The sequence below is a fragment of the Podarcis muralis genome, chromosome 12, assembly GCF_964188315.1.
Source record: "Podarcis muralis chromosome 12, rPodMur119.hap1.1, whole genome shotgun sequence".
NCBI lineage: Eukaryota > Metazoa > Chordata > Lepidosauria > Squamata > Lacertidae > Podarcis > Podarcis muralis.
The window spans coordinates 19,771,920-19,788,712 of record NC_135666.1 but is presented as its reverse complement, the minus strand read 5'-3'; the positions used below and the strand labels follow the sequence as shown (position 1 = coordinate 19,788,712).

The following is a 16,793-nucleotide window of genomic DNA, read 5'->3' as shown; positions in this document are numbered from 1 at the left end:
ATTCAGTCTCTAGAGCTGATTGCTGCCCCCATTATATAGCTAGAAAACGCTCAGGTTGCAGGTGGTGGCCCCCCGACCTATATGACACAGTAAGTCAGGGCTGGCAAAGGAATAGTATAGTGTTGATTATCATTCCCTGAAACTCCCTCTCCCCACCTGCACTTCTCTTAGGAGTGGGGATGCAATGGAACATTGTTCTGAGGCCCCACTTGATTCCCCATTTTAGCATCTCGTTCAATTTAGCAGTGTAGCAATTCATATATATTACTCTGGAAACAAATTGTATTATAGCTCATATTTTTAGTTCGTTCAATAAGGTGCAAGAATCCAACTGGACTGCATAATTTGAGACTTGATATAACGGTAGGACTGACACTATTTCATGCATAAGCATTTTGCAGCTAACAAAAGCATATTTTCTTGTAAGCACTTTTACTTGGATTATACAGTAGATTCTGCCCTTGAAGCAATTACGCAGCTGTTGCTGTGCACCACTTCCCTTACTCCAGAGCATTTCTAATGATTCAATGAGCACTTTGGCAGGGTAGCCAATGTGGTGACTTTCAAGTGTTATAGACTCCAACTCCCATTAGCCTTAGCCAGCATGGTCAAGGGTCAAGGTAGTCATACTGCACAAAATCTGGAGGGAACGACACTGGCTACCACTGAGTTATTGGTTACAGGCAAGTGTCCTTAGAAGTCATAATCTGATTCCATGCAGTTAGGTATACATAAGCCCATGTAAGCTTTTAAGCGTGCCTAATTCTGCATAAAACCAGGCCTTTTGGTGCAAAAGTAGCAATTTTCATGCACCTGCTACAGAATATCACACAAGGTAGTTTGTCACTGTTTATGCCCCACATCTTGGATGTCTTTGAAGCTTTTACCATCAGATTAGCACAAACCTTTCCAGAACTGGTCTGAATTAAAAGATTTATGAATGAAAGTATTATGGTCCCTTCCAACTCTACAATTCTATGACTATGTCTTGTTGTCCATTGTAACACTGCCCTCTCACCTTTGCATTAGTTTTTTCTGTTTTTGTTTAATTTGGACCAATGCACCCACAGACGCATTCACCTCCACTAATTTAATCTGCTGATTTGTCAGCAGGAGCGCAAGCCTTGTGACTTCCTAATCCTCTCTTTTTCAAGTGCAATTACATAAATTCAGCACTAAGAAAGCACAAGCCTAAAATTCAAGGAGGCTGAATTACATAGACTAGTCCCAGGGCATTAAGGCTCAAAAGGGGAAGACAGGACAGAACAGGTCTTGCTGCTTTTTTGTGTCCTATTCATGCTTACTCAGGATTAAGCCCCATTTCTTAGGTTGATTTCATAGGACTGCTATCTTAGCTCTGGTACTTGTTCCATCACCATCACATATACCATACAACAGACAATGCCAACAGTTGCTATTTAAATTGATTTGGCATTTTGTTTACATTCACCACACAGTACTATTGGCTGAAGTAAATGCAATACAGACAAATGTTGAGAGGTTAAAAACATACTCATTTCACACGAGCTAGCTACCTTTCTACCTCTGTTTTAAAGGTACCTATACCGTGCACTTGTTATAGCTTGAGTTTCTAAGAAGAATTTCAGGAATTCCTACATACTTAAAAACTATTTTCCCAAGTGTCTTGGTATGCCTTAATTCATAAACTCATGACTCAAGAACTCTGAATTCTGTTATTAGAATATTCTTACATCTCTTCAAAATCTGTCACTTGACTGTATCATTATAAGCAACAGCATCCTTTCAGCTATAAACTTTATTTTGAACAAGCACATACTATTTAGAAACAGCAGGTTTCCTCCCTAGTCCTTTTTCTCTATCTAAACTTAAACCTCTGTCTTTATAGATCCTATCTACTAATATAGTTTGCAACATGCCTTACCAGAAAAGCTACTGCCCCACATCTGCTTTACACAGGTCTTGTTTTATAAAGCAACAGGAGAACCATCACCCCTTGCTTAAATTACTGTTAGCTCTACTAAAACAAACATTTAGAACACGTGCATTCAGAAAAATCAGGTGTCCAGATAAAGGCTGCAATCATAAGGCTCCTTACTAAGGAATAAGGACCACTGAACTTAGTGGGACTTCCTCCTAGTAAGTATGTATGCACAGGATTGCAAGGAAAGAATAATAGTGTTGTGACTCCTAACCACTGATTTATAAATCTACTAATACTAAAACCTTAGCTGTACTGTCAAGCGTCCCAAAACAGACTTGAAAGCATGAATAAATTTATTCGGAGCAAGTAGGGAAGATCGTGCTTCATTCTTAACTGCTATTCTATCAATGAGATGGCAGATGGTTCTCCTAGTAGTAATAATCAAACCACTTTTATTTGGAAGGGCCGTACAATCAAAATAGATTTTCACTTAGAAGACACCAACTTATGTATTGCAGAGCTTGCTTTCTGCACCACTTTTCAATTAACAAATCATGTCACTAAACAAGCAAATGTTAAACCCCAGCCTAAAGAAGAATGTGCAGGAGCAAGGTCTGTTTCTCTTACCCTTCGCTGCCGGCTTAAGATTCTGCGCTACGCTGCCAGGCCAAGCTAAGCTAAGCAGAATTCCAACTGAAATAAACTCTCTGGCGCGGTTCTAGTGCTTTTACATGCAGCCTCGGCCACGCTACTAGCGAAGCCAGAGAAACACGCTGGGAGCACACATGGGCAGCCGCAACTTCCTCGCACCTTTCCCCGCCCCCGCTTTTGCTATCCCGGCTTATTGCAAACGCAGAGACGCCACCTAGCGACCGGACGGCGGCACTTCCACCTAGCCTTCTCGCGCCGCCGCCGAGGCTCGCGCTCTCTCGCACAGCTGCCTGCTGCACAAGGCCCAGCCCAGCAAAGTCGAAGCACAACAAAATGGCGGCTGGCCGCCGCGTCACGTGACCCCCTTTGTGCCTTTCGGGGGGCTGAAGGGAGCCGAGCCGGAGGCCTCGGCGCTCCAGCCCAGAGCCTCGGCCGGGTGGGGTGGGGGCTCCCGGAGGGAAGGCGACGGGGCTGTTGAGGGACCAACGTCGCCCTCTTCCCTCCCCCCCCCCGCACACCCGGGGGGAGGGAAGCGGGAAGAAAATGGCGGCCATTTTGTGCTTGCGCAGAGGCGATGGTGGGGGCCCGGGTGTGGGGCGATGGCGGGGCCCGGCCGGAGCAGGGATGGGAGGGGGTCTCTCACGTACCGACTCCTCTTCCTTCTCCATGCCCGTGGGCATCTGCGGCACGGCCCGGTTGATGGAGGCATACTCGGCTAGGTCGGGCAAGTCCTCGCAGCGGAAGACGGGAAGCGGCTTAGACGCGTCCAGCGCCCGGGCCCGAAACGACAGTTTGCTCATGTTAGTCGTCGGCGGCTGCGACTGCTATGGCGGCTGCTGCTCCAGCTGAGGGGGGGGAGGCAGCGAGAGCGCTCCGAGCTGAGAGCCGGACCCCGCCGAGCGCTCTCATGGAGGGACCGGGGCTCCCGCGGCGGGGCGGGGCTCGCTCCGAGGCGGGTCCCAGCGGCGCCGGCTGGCGCGGCTAGACTAGGGCGCCGATTTCTCTCCTCCGCCGCTCCGGCTCTGCTCAATACGCCACGGCCAACATGGCGGACATTAAACCTCGACTGGCCGCCTCTTTCAGCCAACCCCAGCGCCACAGCCATTCCCACACTGCATCGCGCAAAGGCGCGGGCACGGCGCTGCCGGGGGGGGGGGGGGAGAGAAGGGGCGCGCGGCGCGGGCACGGAGGCAAACGAGCGGGAGCGCTCGGGTTTCCCCCCCACTTTTTTTTTTTTTACTGCTTCTGCTCGGGGATGATGAAGAAGAAGGTGGTCCCGTCTTCGTTCCCCAAAGCTGTCACTGCTCGGGAGTCTCCTTCATTGTGATGCAGCAGCAGCAGCAGCAGCAGCACAGAAGCCGACCCAGCCGCACGCAGTTCCCTCGCACCACGCCGGAGACTGGGGAGAGGGGAGGGACGGCGCCGACGCCTGGAGGAAGGCACGAGGCGGCCGGGGATGCCTCAACCCCAGCGAGGCGTTAAGGAGGCGAAGAGCTTCCCCTCGGCACCGGGCGGGCAGCTCCGCGCTGAGGGCGGCATGACACACGGCGAGGCACGGGCTCCCGGCCAGGACCAAAAGGGCACAACACCTAATTTCTCTTGGTAATTATTTCGGCTACAGGGCCCGAGCTAAAAAAAAACCAAACCAAACAGCAGCAGGACTCGCCTCCCCTGTATTGTCGCTAAACCATAATTTATCTACACACACTCCACCGAGTCACTTTGTTCTTTACTCTGGAAGACCGGGGCTCTGTGACATCAAAAAATTCTATAGAATTGACTGGGAATTGGGATGGATGTGCATATTATACACAGTTATTTGGAACGTTTCGTCTGAAATTTTGAACTTAAACCATTTTTTGTTCACCACACACACATTTTAAAGAATGCACCAGGGATGAATGAGATGCATACAACAGAACATGCACCTTGGAAAAAATTGCCATCACCTTCCGTGTTAACAATATTGAAGCCCTTGCTTTGTAATGGCTTGACTGTGATTTATAGTTTTTTTGGCTACTAACTGCATCAAATTATACAGCAGCACTTCTTAAGCTTTTTGAATTTGGCTGCATTTTAAACTTATCCTTCCTTCGGCCACCCCCAATTGGCTAGCTGTCACAGGTTTTGACAAGTGAGTGCATGGGATTCTCACACAGCTGTCTAGAACCTGCTGCACCCCTCACTTAACAGTAGCTATAGTAGTTTAAGCAGTTATAGGCTCCACACTTCAAAAACGTAATTTCCCGAACGTAGATACAGCATGCAAAGGTGCCAATGAGATTTGCTCCCATCTAGTCTTCTCTTCAACATCCTAACTTTCTATGTGAAGGAATGTTTGTTTATTGGGGGCATCTTTCATCATAGTGCACCTGAAACAGTACCAGTCTAGTAGTTGTGAAAACCAAGGACCACCAGCCTTTTTCCTAAATCAACCAGCCAGGAAAGGAGGCAAGATGGGGAGAAGCTGCTATGAACAGAACACAGTCTGTGCTTCTTTGCAGCTTTCGTAATTAAAAAGCAGTTTGGATGGCTGTAATACTAAATATTTGCAATATCTTCCCTTCCCAACTTTTCCAAAACTTTACATTTCCTGTGTTGGACATTCTGTTGGACATTCTGTTGGGGTTGACTGGAGAAGGGAAATCTACCCCATACTGGCCTGAGGAATTTGGTATTTATTGTAACACTAAAAATGACTTTACAACTTAAGCAATAGTCATTGTAGACCCTTAAATGCTGTGAGGGCAAAGGTCAGATACAGTAAATTAACAGAAAAGTAGGTATAAATACTAAATGTTTTAGAAGAGACTAGGAAGACATGAAGGCCAAGTGATATAAAACACAACCACTCACTATCTATCCGTGCAAGGCTACAAATGTACTAATAGCCATGTGATTTCTTCACATGCAAGCTACCAGCTATCGTTCAAAGTGCAATAAATAAAACCCGTTCAACAGGTTGAACAGATTTGGGGGAATGCTTTAGGTGTCAACAGATGGTCACCTATCAGGACCCACTGGTTTGTTTTCAGACCTTTTTTCACATTTGACCTGGAGCCTCCAATTACATTCTGCAGTCATTTGCACTGAAACACTTTCTGCATGGATTGCAAGACCACAGCAGACAGGAATGAATACAGTCGTACCTTGGTTTTTGAACAGCTTAGTTCTCGAACGTTTTGGTTCCTGAACACTGCAAACCTGGAAGTGACTGTTCCAGTTTGCGAACTATTTTTGGAAGCTGAACGTTTGACAGGAATTTCAGTTGGCTGCAGGAACTTCCTGCAGCCAATCAGAAGCCGTGCTTTGGTTTCCGGATGTTTTGGAAGTTGGACAGAGTTTCCGTTTGACTTCCAAGGTACGACTGTACTGCAGACTTGGAGCGTTTGGAGAGCCCAGCACCTTTGCTTTAAGGAGCAGCTGCATGTACAGAATACATATTCTTGGGAGGGGAAGTTGTTCTACTATCACTCTGTGGGGGTGAACTGCGCCAAATGATGCATACAAATTTTCCATGAATAACCAGTGATGGAAGGGGAGGGGAAATTTCTAACAGGGTTTATCTGGCACATATTTAAGTCAAAAATTCAGCAAGTGCTTTATGAAAAAATAAAATGGCATTTCATGTGCTTTAATAACATCACAAATATACAAAAGTCATGCCCCCCCTCACTTTTTGCTAAATTACAATCTGGCACTATGGATATCTACTTGGGAGTTCAATCAAATAATATATAAAATTTCTGTCTTAGCAAGCAACAGTTTTTTTTGAGAAATTCGTATTATTTTGCATATCGCATGACATTTTCTCCAGTGGGAAGCTAAACTCTTTCAGCACAATCCTGTGCATGTTTGCTCAAACAAAGAAATCTAACAAGAGTTCAGTGGGATTCATAGGCGCCGACTCCATGGGGCTTGAGGGGGCCCGAGCCCCCTCAAAAATTCGTTTGGGGGGGCTCCGCCCCCCCCAATAATCTCCAGCGCCCCTCCAGCAGAGCGCCATCGCCGCCCCTCCCCCAGCCCAAAATGCACAGGGAGGGGCGGGCTGCATGCCTCCTGCCCTCCCTCCCGAGCAAAAGCTCCACCCAATTTCCTTTGGAGCTGACTAATAGGCGCAGCACGCTCTCCCCTATTCGCTCACGAGGAGGCGGCGCCACTTTATTTGCATATTCATGAGCTTATTTATTATTCATGAGCTTTCCCGGGCCCCCCCAATATTTTTTATAAGTCCGCGTCCCTGGTGGGATTTGTTCTCAAATAACTGAGAACAGGACTGCAGCTCAAAGTACAGGTAGCTCTGCGAGTCTGTTTTGTGGATTATAAGGAAATGCTACATGGCATGGCTTCTCTCTCCAGATCTTCCTTAGTGTGTTTGTGCTGCTCTTTCTTGGGCTAGGCATATGTACAGGCACTACACTTACAGCTGTGCAGAGGAAGTGTGCTATCTATCGCAATCTTTCGTAACATGGATTATGATATATTGTTGAGTGACCATAAAAGGTAAAGGTACCCCTGCCCGTACGGGCCAGTCTTGACAGACTCTAGGGTTGTGCGCCCATCTCACTTAAGAGGCCGGGGGCCAGCGCTGTCCGAAGACACTTCCGGGTCACGTGGCCAGCGTGACAAAGCTGCATCTGGCGAGCCAGCGCAGCACACGGAACGCCGTTTACCTTCCCGCTGGTAAGCGGTCCCTATTTATCTACTTGCACCCAAAGGTGCTTTCGAACTGCTAGGTTGGCAGGCGCTGGGACCGAACGACGGGACCGCACCCCGCCGCGGGGATTCGAACCGCCGACCTTTTGATCGGCAAGTCCTAGGCGCTGAGGCTTTAGCCCACAGCGCCACCCGCGTCCCTGTTGAGTGACCATAAAGAACTTCTAATGTGCAGCACATATAGGCACTACACTTACAGCTGTGCAGAGGAAGTGTGCTGAGCGGTTAATGCAGTTATGAGCGAGTGTATAGCTAGGGATAGGACGAGTTTCCGCCATGCTTTATCTGAGCAGCATTCGGAGGCTACAAACAGCCCCATTCTACACAAAGTTCTAATGGTACTGGACCCAACAATCTATCGCAACGTAGATTATGATATATTGTTGAGTGACCATAAAGAACTTCTAAAGTGCAGCACATAACATTTGTGGGACATCACTACAACTTAGGAGACGCATGCCAGGCATGCCTGGAGTCTGGTGTGAAATACCATCACACATATATACAAGACATTGGGGGAGGACCATAATGTCACGGTTTTCCATGAGGATCTAGGGAAGAAGCTGGTTGAATCAGCCATTACAACAAGCTCCCGCTTTGGGCGGGGGGCCCTTTTTAAGAGGAGGTATAGATGTGAGACAACAGAGATTGTTCCAAAGAACATACAACATGGGCCCTCGTTGCTTTCTTTCCCGGCAATACTGCTTTAGGTTGGGCATCCCTATTTCCTTACACTCAAATTCCTTTTGAGCATTACCAGCCACAGCACCCTGGCAGGAAATATGGAACGCCCAAATAATCATAGGTACAATCATAGATGCTTGCAGTGTAGAAGACCCTGGTTTGGAGAGTCAAACCAGGGAAAGCAAAGCACTTCAGGACTTGGAAGAAGCCGCCACTTTCTGTGAAGCCAAAGAAGACCTCAAAACTTTTCCTGCTTTTGATAATGATGGCAATGAAGGTGCAGCGGTTCCAGCTCCTGCAAGAGGTTATATGACAAGGTGATCACCAAGTGCATTCCCATTTGAGAGCCAGGTCAGCTTTCCTCCAATGAAGATGAAGAGCAAGGCGATGGAAGATCTAAGCCATGAATCTACTGCAAGCTTTATTGGGGCAGCTGGTTCACAATCTTCAGAAGTTCCTGGGTACAGCAGCTCCTTGGAGGCTGAAGTGGCCGGTTCAGAAGAATTTCCTCTATATGGTTATCTCCAGGAGGCTATGGTGAACTCAGCCATCTCAAGCACCATTGTTCACCCTAATGCATCTTTGGCCTTTTCCTCCACTATTGAACATTTAGCTTCAATCAGCAGCCCTGTATCTGCATCACACTTTCCAGTACAGCCAGCCTTCATACCATCTTCTACATCAAGACCAGATGTATTTATTCCTGTGCAATCCTGGTGCCAACCACCTTCTGTTCTGATTGTGTTGCGGGGTACAGAGAGGGAGTTATTATTCCTCCCTACTCCTGGCCCCCAAACACATGTGACTTGCCCAAGGACCTGAGAGTAGTGCAGTTCTTCTATAATACATTCAACATTATCCCCAGAACTGCTCCATTCCTGTGATGTGCATCACTCCATCCAACAATCAGTTTTCATCCAGTTGGTGCACACACTGAAGCTGCAGTATCCTTTTCAGAACCGTAAGTTCCTGTTCATAGTCAGGTTTTCCCCCCGAAGAAACCCCAAAGCCTATTTTTGTACCATAGAATGGAGCCCACTACCAGTTAGTGCATTTGTACCCTGATCCTTCCCCCTTGGAGTATGCTGTGCCGTTCCATGTGGTCAGATCCAGTGCACTGCATGGTGCAGCTAGCTGTCTGTAAAAGAACAATTTTCCAGTTGCCTAGCATTCCTGTGTTTCTTTTTCCTTTTTTCATGTTTCATTTGACACAATGATTTGTTATATAGAGGAGGGGGAAGTCTGTATATTGGGGAGAGGGGTTACTACACTGCACATAGCATGCTCTCCACATAAAAAATAGATTTATAAATTTAAAAGCTGTTCTTTGCGTATGATGACAGCAAGATGGAAGAATTTCCAAAGCATTATTTTGGTAGTAGTGAATTATGTCAAAATGGTACTGCCTTGCCTTTTGACTTATGTGTTTTTAAGTTGCAGCAAAAAGCTGGAATGTACTTTAATGAAATGACTGCTTTTTGTATACAATTGCATTATCATGTTCCTGGGAAGAAAGACTGGCTGTGAATTGGGTCATACATACAAATACACTGTCTTGCCAACTGAGGCCAACACTTCTTTCTTCAAAAACAGACTGAAAATCTTGACACATACTTAACACATTTTCCAAATGTAAACACTGTACAACATACAAGCAGACACATCTTGTTTCAATCCCATTTTATAGTAAAAAGGGCATGAAGCTGCCCAGCAAAACCTCTCATTTAGTACATTTCTATCCCACCCTTCTTCCATCAAGGAACTGAAGGTGATGCATGTAGGATCTTGGATGGTCTCTCCTCCAAATTGAGTAGACTAAGATCTGCTTTGCTTCAGCAAAGTTCCTGTCCCTAAGACCATGTGCCCTGGGATATACTAGTATTTACACTATGCTACGCAGAATATGATCAAAATAAGGGAAGAAAGATAAATGAGCTCAGAAACACTGAAATGAAAAGGAACAGGATTTGCAAGGCAGGACCAAAAGTCTGCAGATATATGCAGAAATTCTAGGAAAGCAAGTTCTAGGGTTATTCAAATGCTGTTCCTGTTACCGAACAGAAAGTTACACACAAGACATATCATGTCATATAATCAGAGATGTAGGATGTGTGACGGCTTGTAAAGAATATTACATCTTTTGCAAGATTTGTATTAATTTCACAATTTTACAGCATTAAGTTATTACAACAAGTGGCAATGGCTACTACCTTAGATGGCTTTTTAAAAGGATTAGAGAAAATCAGAGAGGATAGTCTATCAATGTGTATTAACGATAAAAGCTAAATTGACTCCCCATGTTCAAAGGCCATCTCTCTGAATACAAACTGCTGAGACCAAATAGAGGATAGCTATTAACTTCATGCCCTGCTGTTGAGCTTCCTGGCAGTCTCTGATTGGCTGCTATTGAGAAAATGCCAGATTAGCTGGAGTTCTGGTCTGAGCCAATGGCCTATTTTTATACAAGATGGGAATAAGATCACTGGCTATTATATGGTAAGTTTAGGTTGAACTAAAGAAAGGAAAGGCCTTTGTAGAGTTTGCAAAGGCTTTGCAAGGGACTTACAACAACATGCTGTGGCGTCTCCATCAGGGTTCCAGACAGCCTGCTATGCCCTCTCCTAGGACACTCCATTCAATTCCTTTGCTTTGCTCACAGAAAAGCAACATTCAGTGGTACTACTGTGTAGGCTCAGTCCTCTTTAGGGTGATTTTTTTGAGGAGGGGGGTCACTTCCTTAGGCTACCCCCTTAAAATTATCCCCTGCGGTTCTCCAGAGCCTGCCAATACACCCCTCTTGTTTCTCAGAGGCTCCAATTTGGAGTCACCTCTGATAGCATTTACCCACTGAGTTTACTATTAGAGGGAGTTAAGGAGGCGAGGAAACCAAAAGCGGGTTGGGAGGATAGGAAACAAAAATGTGTGGATGTTTTGCATCCATACTGAACCTTAAAATGAGTTTATGCTATGTCTGAATATCCTTTCTGGACATCTGTTACATAACTGACTCAAACCTTGGTTGAATGAAAATGTATTCATCCAACCAGGTATTGAGAATATCAACACCATAATCAATGTGAGAGGTCAACCCTTCTTCCCCTTACCTTGTCATTTCGTTTTTCTTAAGGTTAGCTGAAATGACATGAAAGAATACTCAATCATGATATTTTTGCTGTCATCTAAGGTGGCCACAGATGGAATTAAACTGCTTAGGGAAATATTCCTCTGTTTCTAACAAATCAACCAGTTTATTAAAGGTTTTTGTAAACAAGTCTTCTGTCTCCTAGCTTTCCCTCATTTACTTCCCAATTAGTTGGCCCAATTTTCACATGAATTCATTATAATGGATGCTCAGTCAGTTTAAAGAATTAGGCCACTTTCATGTATGGCAGAATCTTGAAAAATGTATTATGTCTTCAGGTATTAACACTCCTGAAAATACATCACAAAGGGACACTGCAAACAGAGCTCTGTGGAAAAGGACGATATCTAGGGCTTTTTATTTTTCTACATCCCATCCTACTCCCAGTTATTTACCCAGGAAGCAGGATTTTTGTGTATGAATATGTTCCTTGCTTTATTCAGAATTTCTACACAACATGGATTTTTAATAGCAAAGAAGAGTGCGCTGTCCAGGTGGAATGGTAGGAAGAAGGACAAGAGGGGCTTATGGGCAGGCAACCAATTTCTAAGTCAGAACCAATGGACTAATAGCAGTACAAGTCACAGGCTCCCTGAACCAGCAAGATTTTCTGCAGACTTTGTAAGTCTTGCCATGGAGATACAAAATTGTCCTTTAAAAAACAATCAGAATGTGCAGTGTATTGATCTACTGTACATTGCTCCACAAGATTCTGTAGTTAATGGAAATATGGAAGAAGAAAATCTAATCAAGCTCCTTACATAGTACTTGATTACCTGCAAGATTACCTGCAATTAAAAATATCAAAGCATTTCACGCTTTTATTTTAACTCGTTTAACTTGAAAACACACAAGCACTTGAGGCCCTTTGAATGTGGACAGATGGGTTATTTTCCTTCTACATTTGCAGCCATCTTAAAGACTATACAAAATTATTCAAGGTAGTTAAGCAGAAGCTGACTAGAAAGTGTCATAGAATGATCTCACATAACCAAGTGCTTAGAGAATAAAATGTCATATTGCCACACAGTGTTGATAGGTATGAAGTTAAATTTACTGGGGAAACAGTTCCTTACTGCATACGACACTATGGTCACAAAAGCTCCTAGAATTCAAGAGAGCCCTGTTTCTCTCCTCCACCCACCTCTCTCTCTCTCTCTCTCTCTCTCTCTCTCTCTCTCCCTCCCTCCCTCCCTCCCTCCCTCCCTCCCTCTGTGTGTGCATATGGAGACACTCACCAGGACAGCCTAGAGCAATGGCCTTCAAATGCATGATCTACCTCTGATTCACAATCTATAACATGGGACCCAATTTCACATTTTCACTTTTGAGTTATAATTAATAATGCACATTATTAATCCTAAAATGGCAATTCACCATAGCAATACTTCCAAATGAAAAGCAGTTATTTCTGCACTTAATCTTAGCTGAGAAGTGAATTGTAGGAGAAGTCTAGAAAGCCATAAAATAGACTAGAAAGTGAACAGAGTGCCCCTGCTGCTCCATAGAGAGGTCCCTCACTAGACTAGAGGCATAGATATAGAAAGGTGGGACATGTGGTTGGCCAGAAATATGTATCTTATTTAAAAATGGTTCATGCCTTTCTCCTGCCATGTTGCAGCCCTCATGAAAAATTATAAAATAAGTGTCTCAACATGTCCTAGCTCAGACCCCACTTGTACTGCTCCCTTTGGTCTAGTCAGCCTTAGATGGAATCCAATATGGCAGCAACAACTTTGCTACGTCCCACCTATGGGTCCTGACCCACTGGCTGAAGACCTACGGCCTAGAGAAGTAGAGGTGGGCCTAAAGTATGGATACAGAAAGCCTCTGTACATAGAGAGTCTAAGTCTGCAATCCTATATATGTTTAAGGTAAAGGTAAAGGGACCCCTGACCATTAGGTCCAGTCATGGCCGACTCTGGGGTTGCGGCGCTCATCTCGCTTTATTGGCCGAGGGAGCCAGCGTACAGTTTCTGGGTCATGTGGCCAGCATGACTAAGCCACTTCTGGGGAACCAGAGCAGCACACAGAAACGCCATTTACCTTCCTGCCGGAGCGGTACCTATCTATCTACTTGCACTTTGAAGTGCTTTCGAACTGCTAGGTTGGCAGGAGCAGGGACCGAGCAACGGGAGCTCACCCGGTCGCAGGGATTCGAACCGCTGACCTTCTGATCGGCAAGTCCTAGGCTCTGTGGTTTAACCCACAGCGCCACCTGCGTCCCACATATATTTACCTGGAAGAATATATGTTTGCCGTATATATATGTTTACCTGGAAGTAAATCCCAATGAGCACAGTGTGGCTTAGTAGTAAGTAGACAACACGTAGGATTGCACAGCAAGGCTCTTCAGCTTAGAAACATAATAGCACAATGGGTTATAGTAGAGACACATTAATGGGATGAATGCAAACAGACCTGCAATATATCTTATTCTTGTAACTTAACTATGAGGTACTCAGTTAAATTACCCAGTATCATTAGTCAAGATGACCATGGGATGCAAACCAATGCCCTGGGTACCACCTGATCCTCTGGCTGCTAAATCCTGAGAAAGGATATACAAGGGTGAAGCCTCTTGTAATTTACCTTTTCTTCATCTCCTGCAAGTAAGTCTGCACTTACTCTGAAATATCTAGGACTAACCACTGTCAAGCTTAGGACAGGATAAGATATTCTTTTCCTTGCCATTTTTTGTTCCACGCCTCAAAACAGATGCAAAATGTGTGTTTTATCAACACAACCATTACTTGAAAGTAACTTGCATAAATTCAGACCTTACATACTCATCATTATCCAGAACTAGTAGCATTATCTTCAGAAACAGTAGCAAGCGTAAGTTTATATTTGTACCAGTTGAGTGATGTGGAAAAGGCATGGTAGTTTTATATAGGGTTGTAGGTTTTTAGATGAGCAAAAACAGACTTAGTATCTTAGACCAGGCATAGGCAAACTCAGCCCTCCAGATGTTCTGAGACTACAACTCCCATCAACCCTAGCTAACAGGACCAGTGGTCAGGGATGATGGGAGTTGTAGTCCCAAAACATCTGGAGGGCCAAGTTTACCTATGCCTGTCTTAGACTAAGCACACGATCTTCAACTATTCATAGATATCACTCATTCACGTCTTGCTGAGGGCTTATTTTCTAAGAGCTAAAGTAGCAGGGTTCAAATTTGTCTCAAAATAGTCGCATCCACTGATCACAAGCTTTACTCCATAATCCTAGATGTATATAGGCTGTTTTATGGTTATTCAAATGGAAAGGCAAACCCCTGCCACTAAACAAGCGAAAATGCTGAAATTTCTCCTTCCTGGTCTTACCTCCTGCAATATCTCCACATAATTCAGAATATCTTCATTAAGCTACTATTCTCCATAACTATACACAAGGTCACCTCTTAGCTCAGACACTTACATCAGCATGCTTTTATTTAGCTGTCAAGTTTCCTCTAGCTTGCCACTTCTCTGTCTTCTGTTATATGTTCTCTATTGTTGCTTTGTGCTGCACAAAGTCATTCACTCAGGAGTCCTTGCATTATCATTTTGAAGGTACCACTCATACTTTCTGTCATGTTTCGTATGCTGAAGAAAGAGTGCCCACCTCATATATTCAGGAAAGTGTTAAACTCCTTAAACTCTCTTTTTCTGAACTGCCCCAGCATCATATCAGCTCTTGCATTGCCTTAGGAATCTCCCTTACCCCAATCTCACTACTCATTGTCATATTGAAGACTCCCTTCCTTCATTATTGACTTCGCTAGCATTGGCACCATGTCCGTTATATTCTGTAAAGAACCTAGCACATGGCCAGTAGTAGACAGAGTCACTGTAAATTTATTATCTGTGGCAATGAAGAATTGGTAACAGGCAACCAAGTAAAAAATGATTTGTAAACTGTGGCAGTTGGGCTTCCTTCCATCTATACGCCATCAGGATGCCACAAAACAACCACAAATATTTATTTATTATATACTGTATTCTCTGCTTCCTCCAAGAAGGTCAAGAGCACCATTTTAACTTCACAACAACCCTCTGAAGTTAGGCAGAGGAAAGTGGCTCACTTAAGGGTACTCAGTCAACTTCATAGTTCCATAGTTCAACAGTGGTTTGAATCCATGCTTCCCATTGGTTCAACAAAATGGTGCAGGGTGGTAACTTCTGTGGGCTTATTTGCAAGGTTGACTTACAGTAATCTAAATAGATACTATAAAAATGCACAAATGTATAAGCTGCATAAGTAATAAGATTTCCCTTCCAGCTACAGTGGCAAGAAAATCTAGTTTGGCACACAGCTCATGCCACTTGGCACCAGCAAACTACACCTAAAATGGGGTGTAGCAATACATCATAGAATCATAGAGTTGGAAGGGACCCAGAGGGTCATCTGGTCCAACACCCTGCAATGCAAGAATCCTGCCCACAGCTGTCCCTGGGTGGGTTCTAACCACCAAATTTCTGGTTAACAGTCAGATGCACTGACCCATTGCGCCAATACCTGCAGAGGAATGACTTACTGGAGGATAGTATTTAAGAGGCATACCCATGGATGATCTGGAGAACAACCTGGCAGCATTTGATTTAAATGGCCAGTACCACACTAGAGTGACCCAAATCTGGGGTTAAGGTATTTCCTAGTCCTTTTAACTGAGAATGTTTAAATGGAAGAAGCTAGGAATGAACCCCAGACCTTTACACATGCAAAGCATATGTTCTGCCACAAACATGGACCTTCCCCATATACTGCCCCGAGTTCCTTGGAGGAACAGAAGTATAACAAACAGCAAAATTCCACCTTATTACATGTAGTGCAACTGTGAGCAAATGGATGTGAATACTTTCCTATCAGAATGCAGAAAGGACTAAGAAGTCGTCTCTACTTATACACAGATAACAGCTGTTGTACGACTACCAGCCATGGCACATTCATATGCCTCTTGTTTCACAACAGCTGTGCATAGAATGCACCCATGTATCAAGGTGTCTGTAGCACTGTATGGTGCAATCATGTGCTGCACTGCCACATCTTATTGAGATGGAGGCTGCATGAGTTGCACTCCTAGATCTGTGAAGAGTACATCCATGATTGGCCTTTTCAGGGAACCATTGTTGTTACACAGTAGGGCCCATAACTAGTGAAAGCATTTTCTGTTGCTAATCTGCCCATAACTGATAAAAAATTTACTTATATGCTCAAATGTAGATTTTTTAAAAAAGCTATTTACCCAACTAAATTGCCTTCCTCTTCTTTATTAAGCAAATTTACTCAGAAACCTTCAGATACATTCTGCAGCATCAAACTCCTTGTAAAGAGATTTCTTTCAAGGGTAAGAAAGAACACATTCCCTTGAGGTGTATGATATAAATATATGTGGTACAACAGACACACATACAAAAGAAATGTCCTCTATGATTATTGTGTTTAAATGTGTGTGCCAAAGAATTCCATACCTAAATTTCTAATATAAAGAAGTTCAGAGTACTAGCGTGAAGAATTCCTAAAGAAAGAAAATTAAAACATTCCTTTACAATACTTTAGTAGATTCCCTAACCTGTTGCGTATTCTAATATATTTTTTAATCATTTCAAAACCATGCATTTATAAGATAATGGCATTTATTTCATGATTTTGACATGTGGAACTACATCTTCCCAGCCATCTTTGCATCACATTAACCACTTTTTGTTTACATAT

At 44.2% G+C, this 16,793-nt stretch overlaps 1 protein-coding gene across 5 annotated transcripts in view; it reads right to left on the bottom strand.

The window, feature by feature from the left end:
• The window catches only part of EPC1 (enhancer of polycomb 1), a 55,639-nt gene that overhangs the window by 36,092 nt on the left and 2,754 nt on the right, over positions 1–16,793 (bottom strand). The window contains exon 1 of one of the 5 annotated variants that reach the window (XR_013394787.1): positions 3,202–3,945. The exons of 2 other annotated variants lie outside the window; for them this stretch is intronic. Coding sequence is in view for 2 of the 3 variants with exons in the window: in XM_028751356.2 (XP_028607189.1) it covers positions 3,202–3,354 (153 nt within the window). In the remaining variant the exon portion in view is untranslated. Of the gene's footprint in view, positions 1–3,201; positions 3,946–16,793 lie in introns of those variants that run through there. 2 more of the 5 variants (XM_028751356.2, XM_028751352.2) reach the window with 2 other exon arrangements.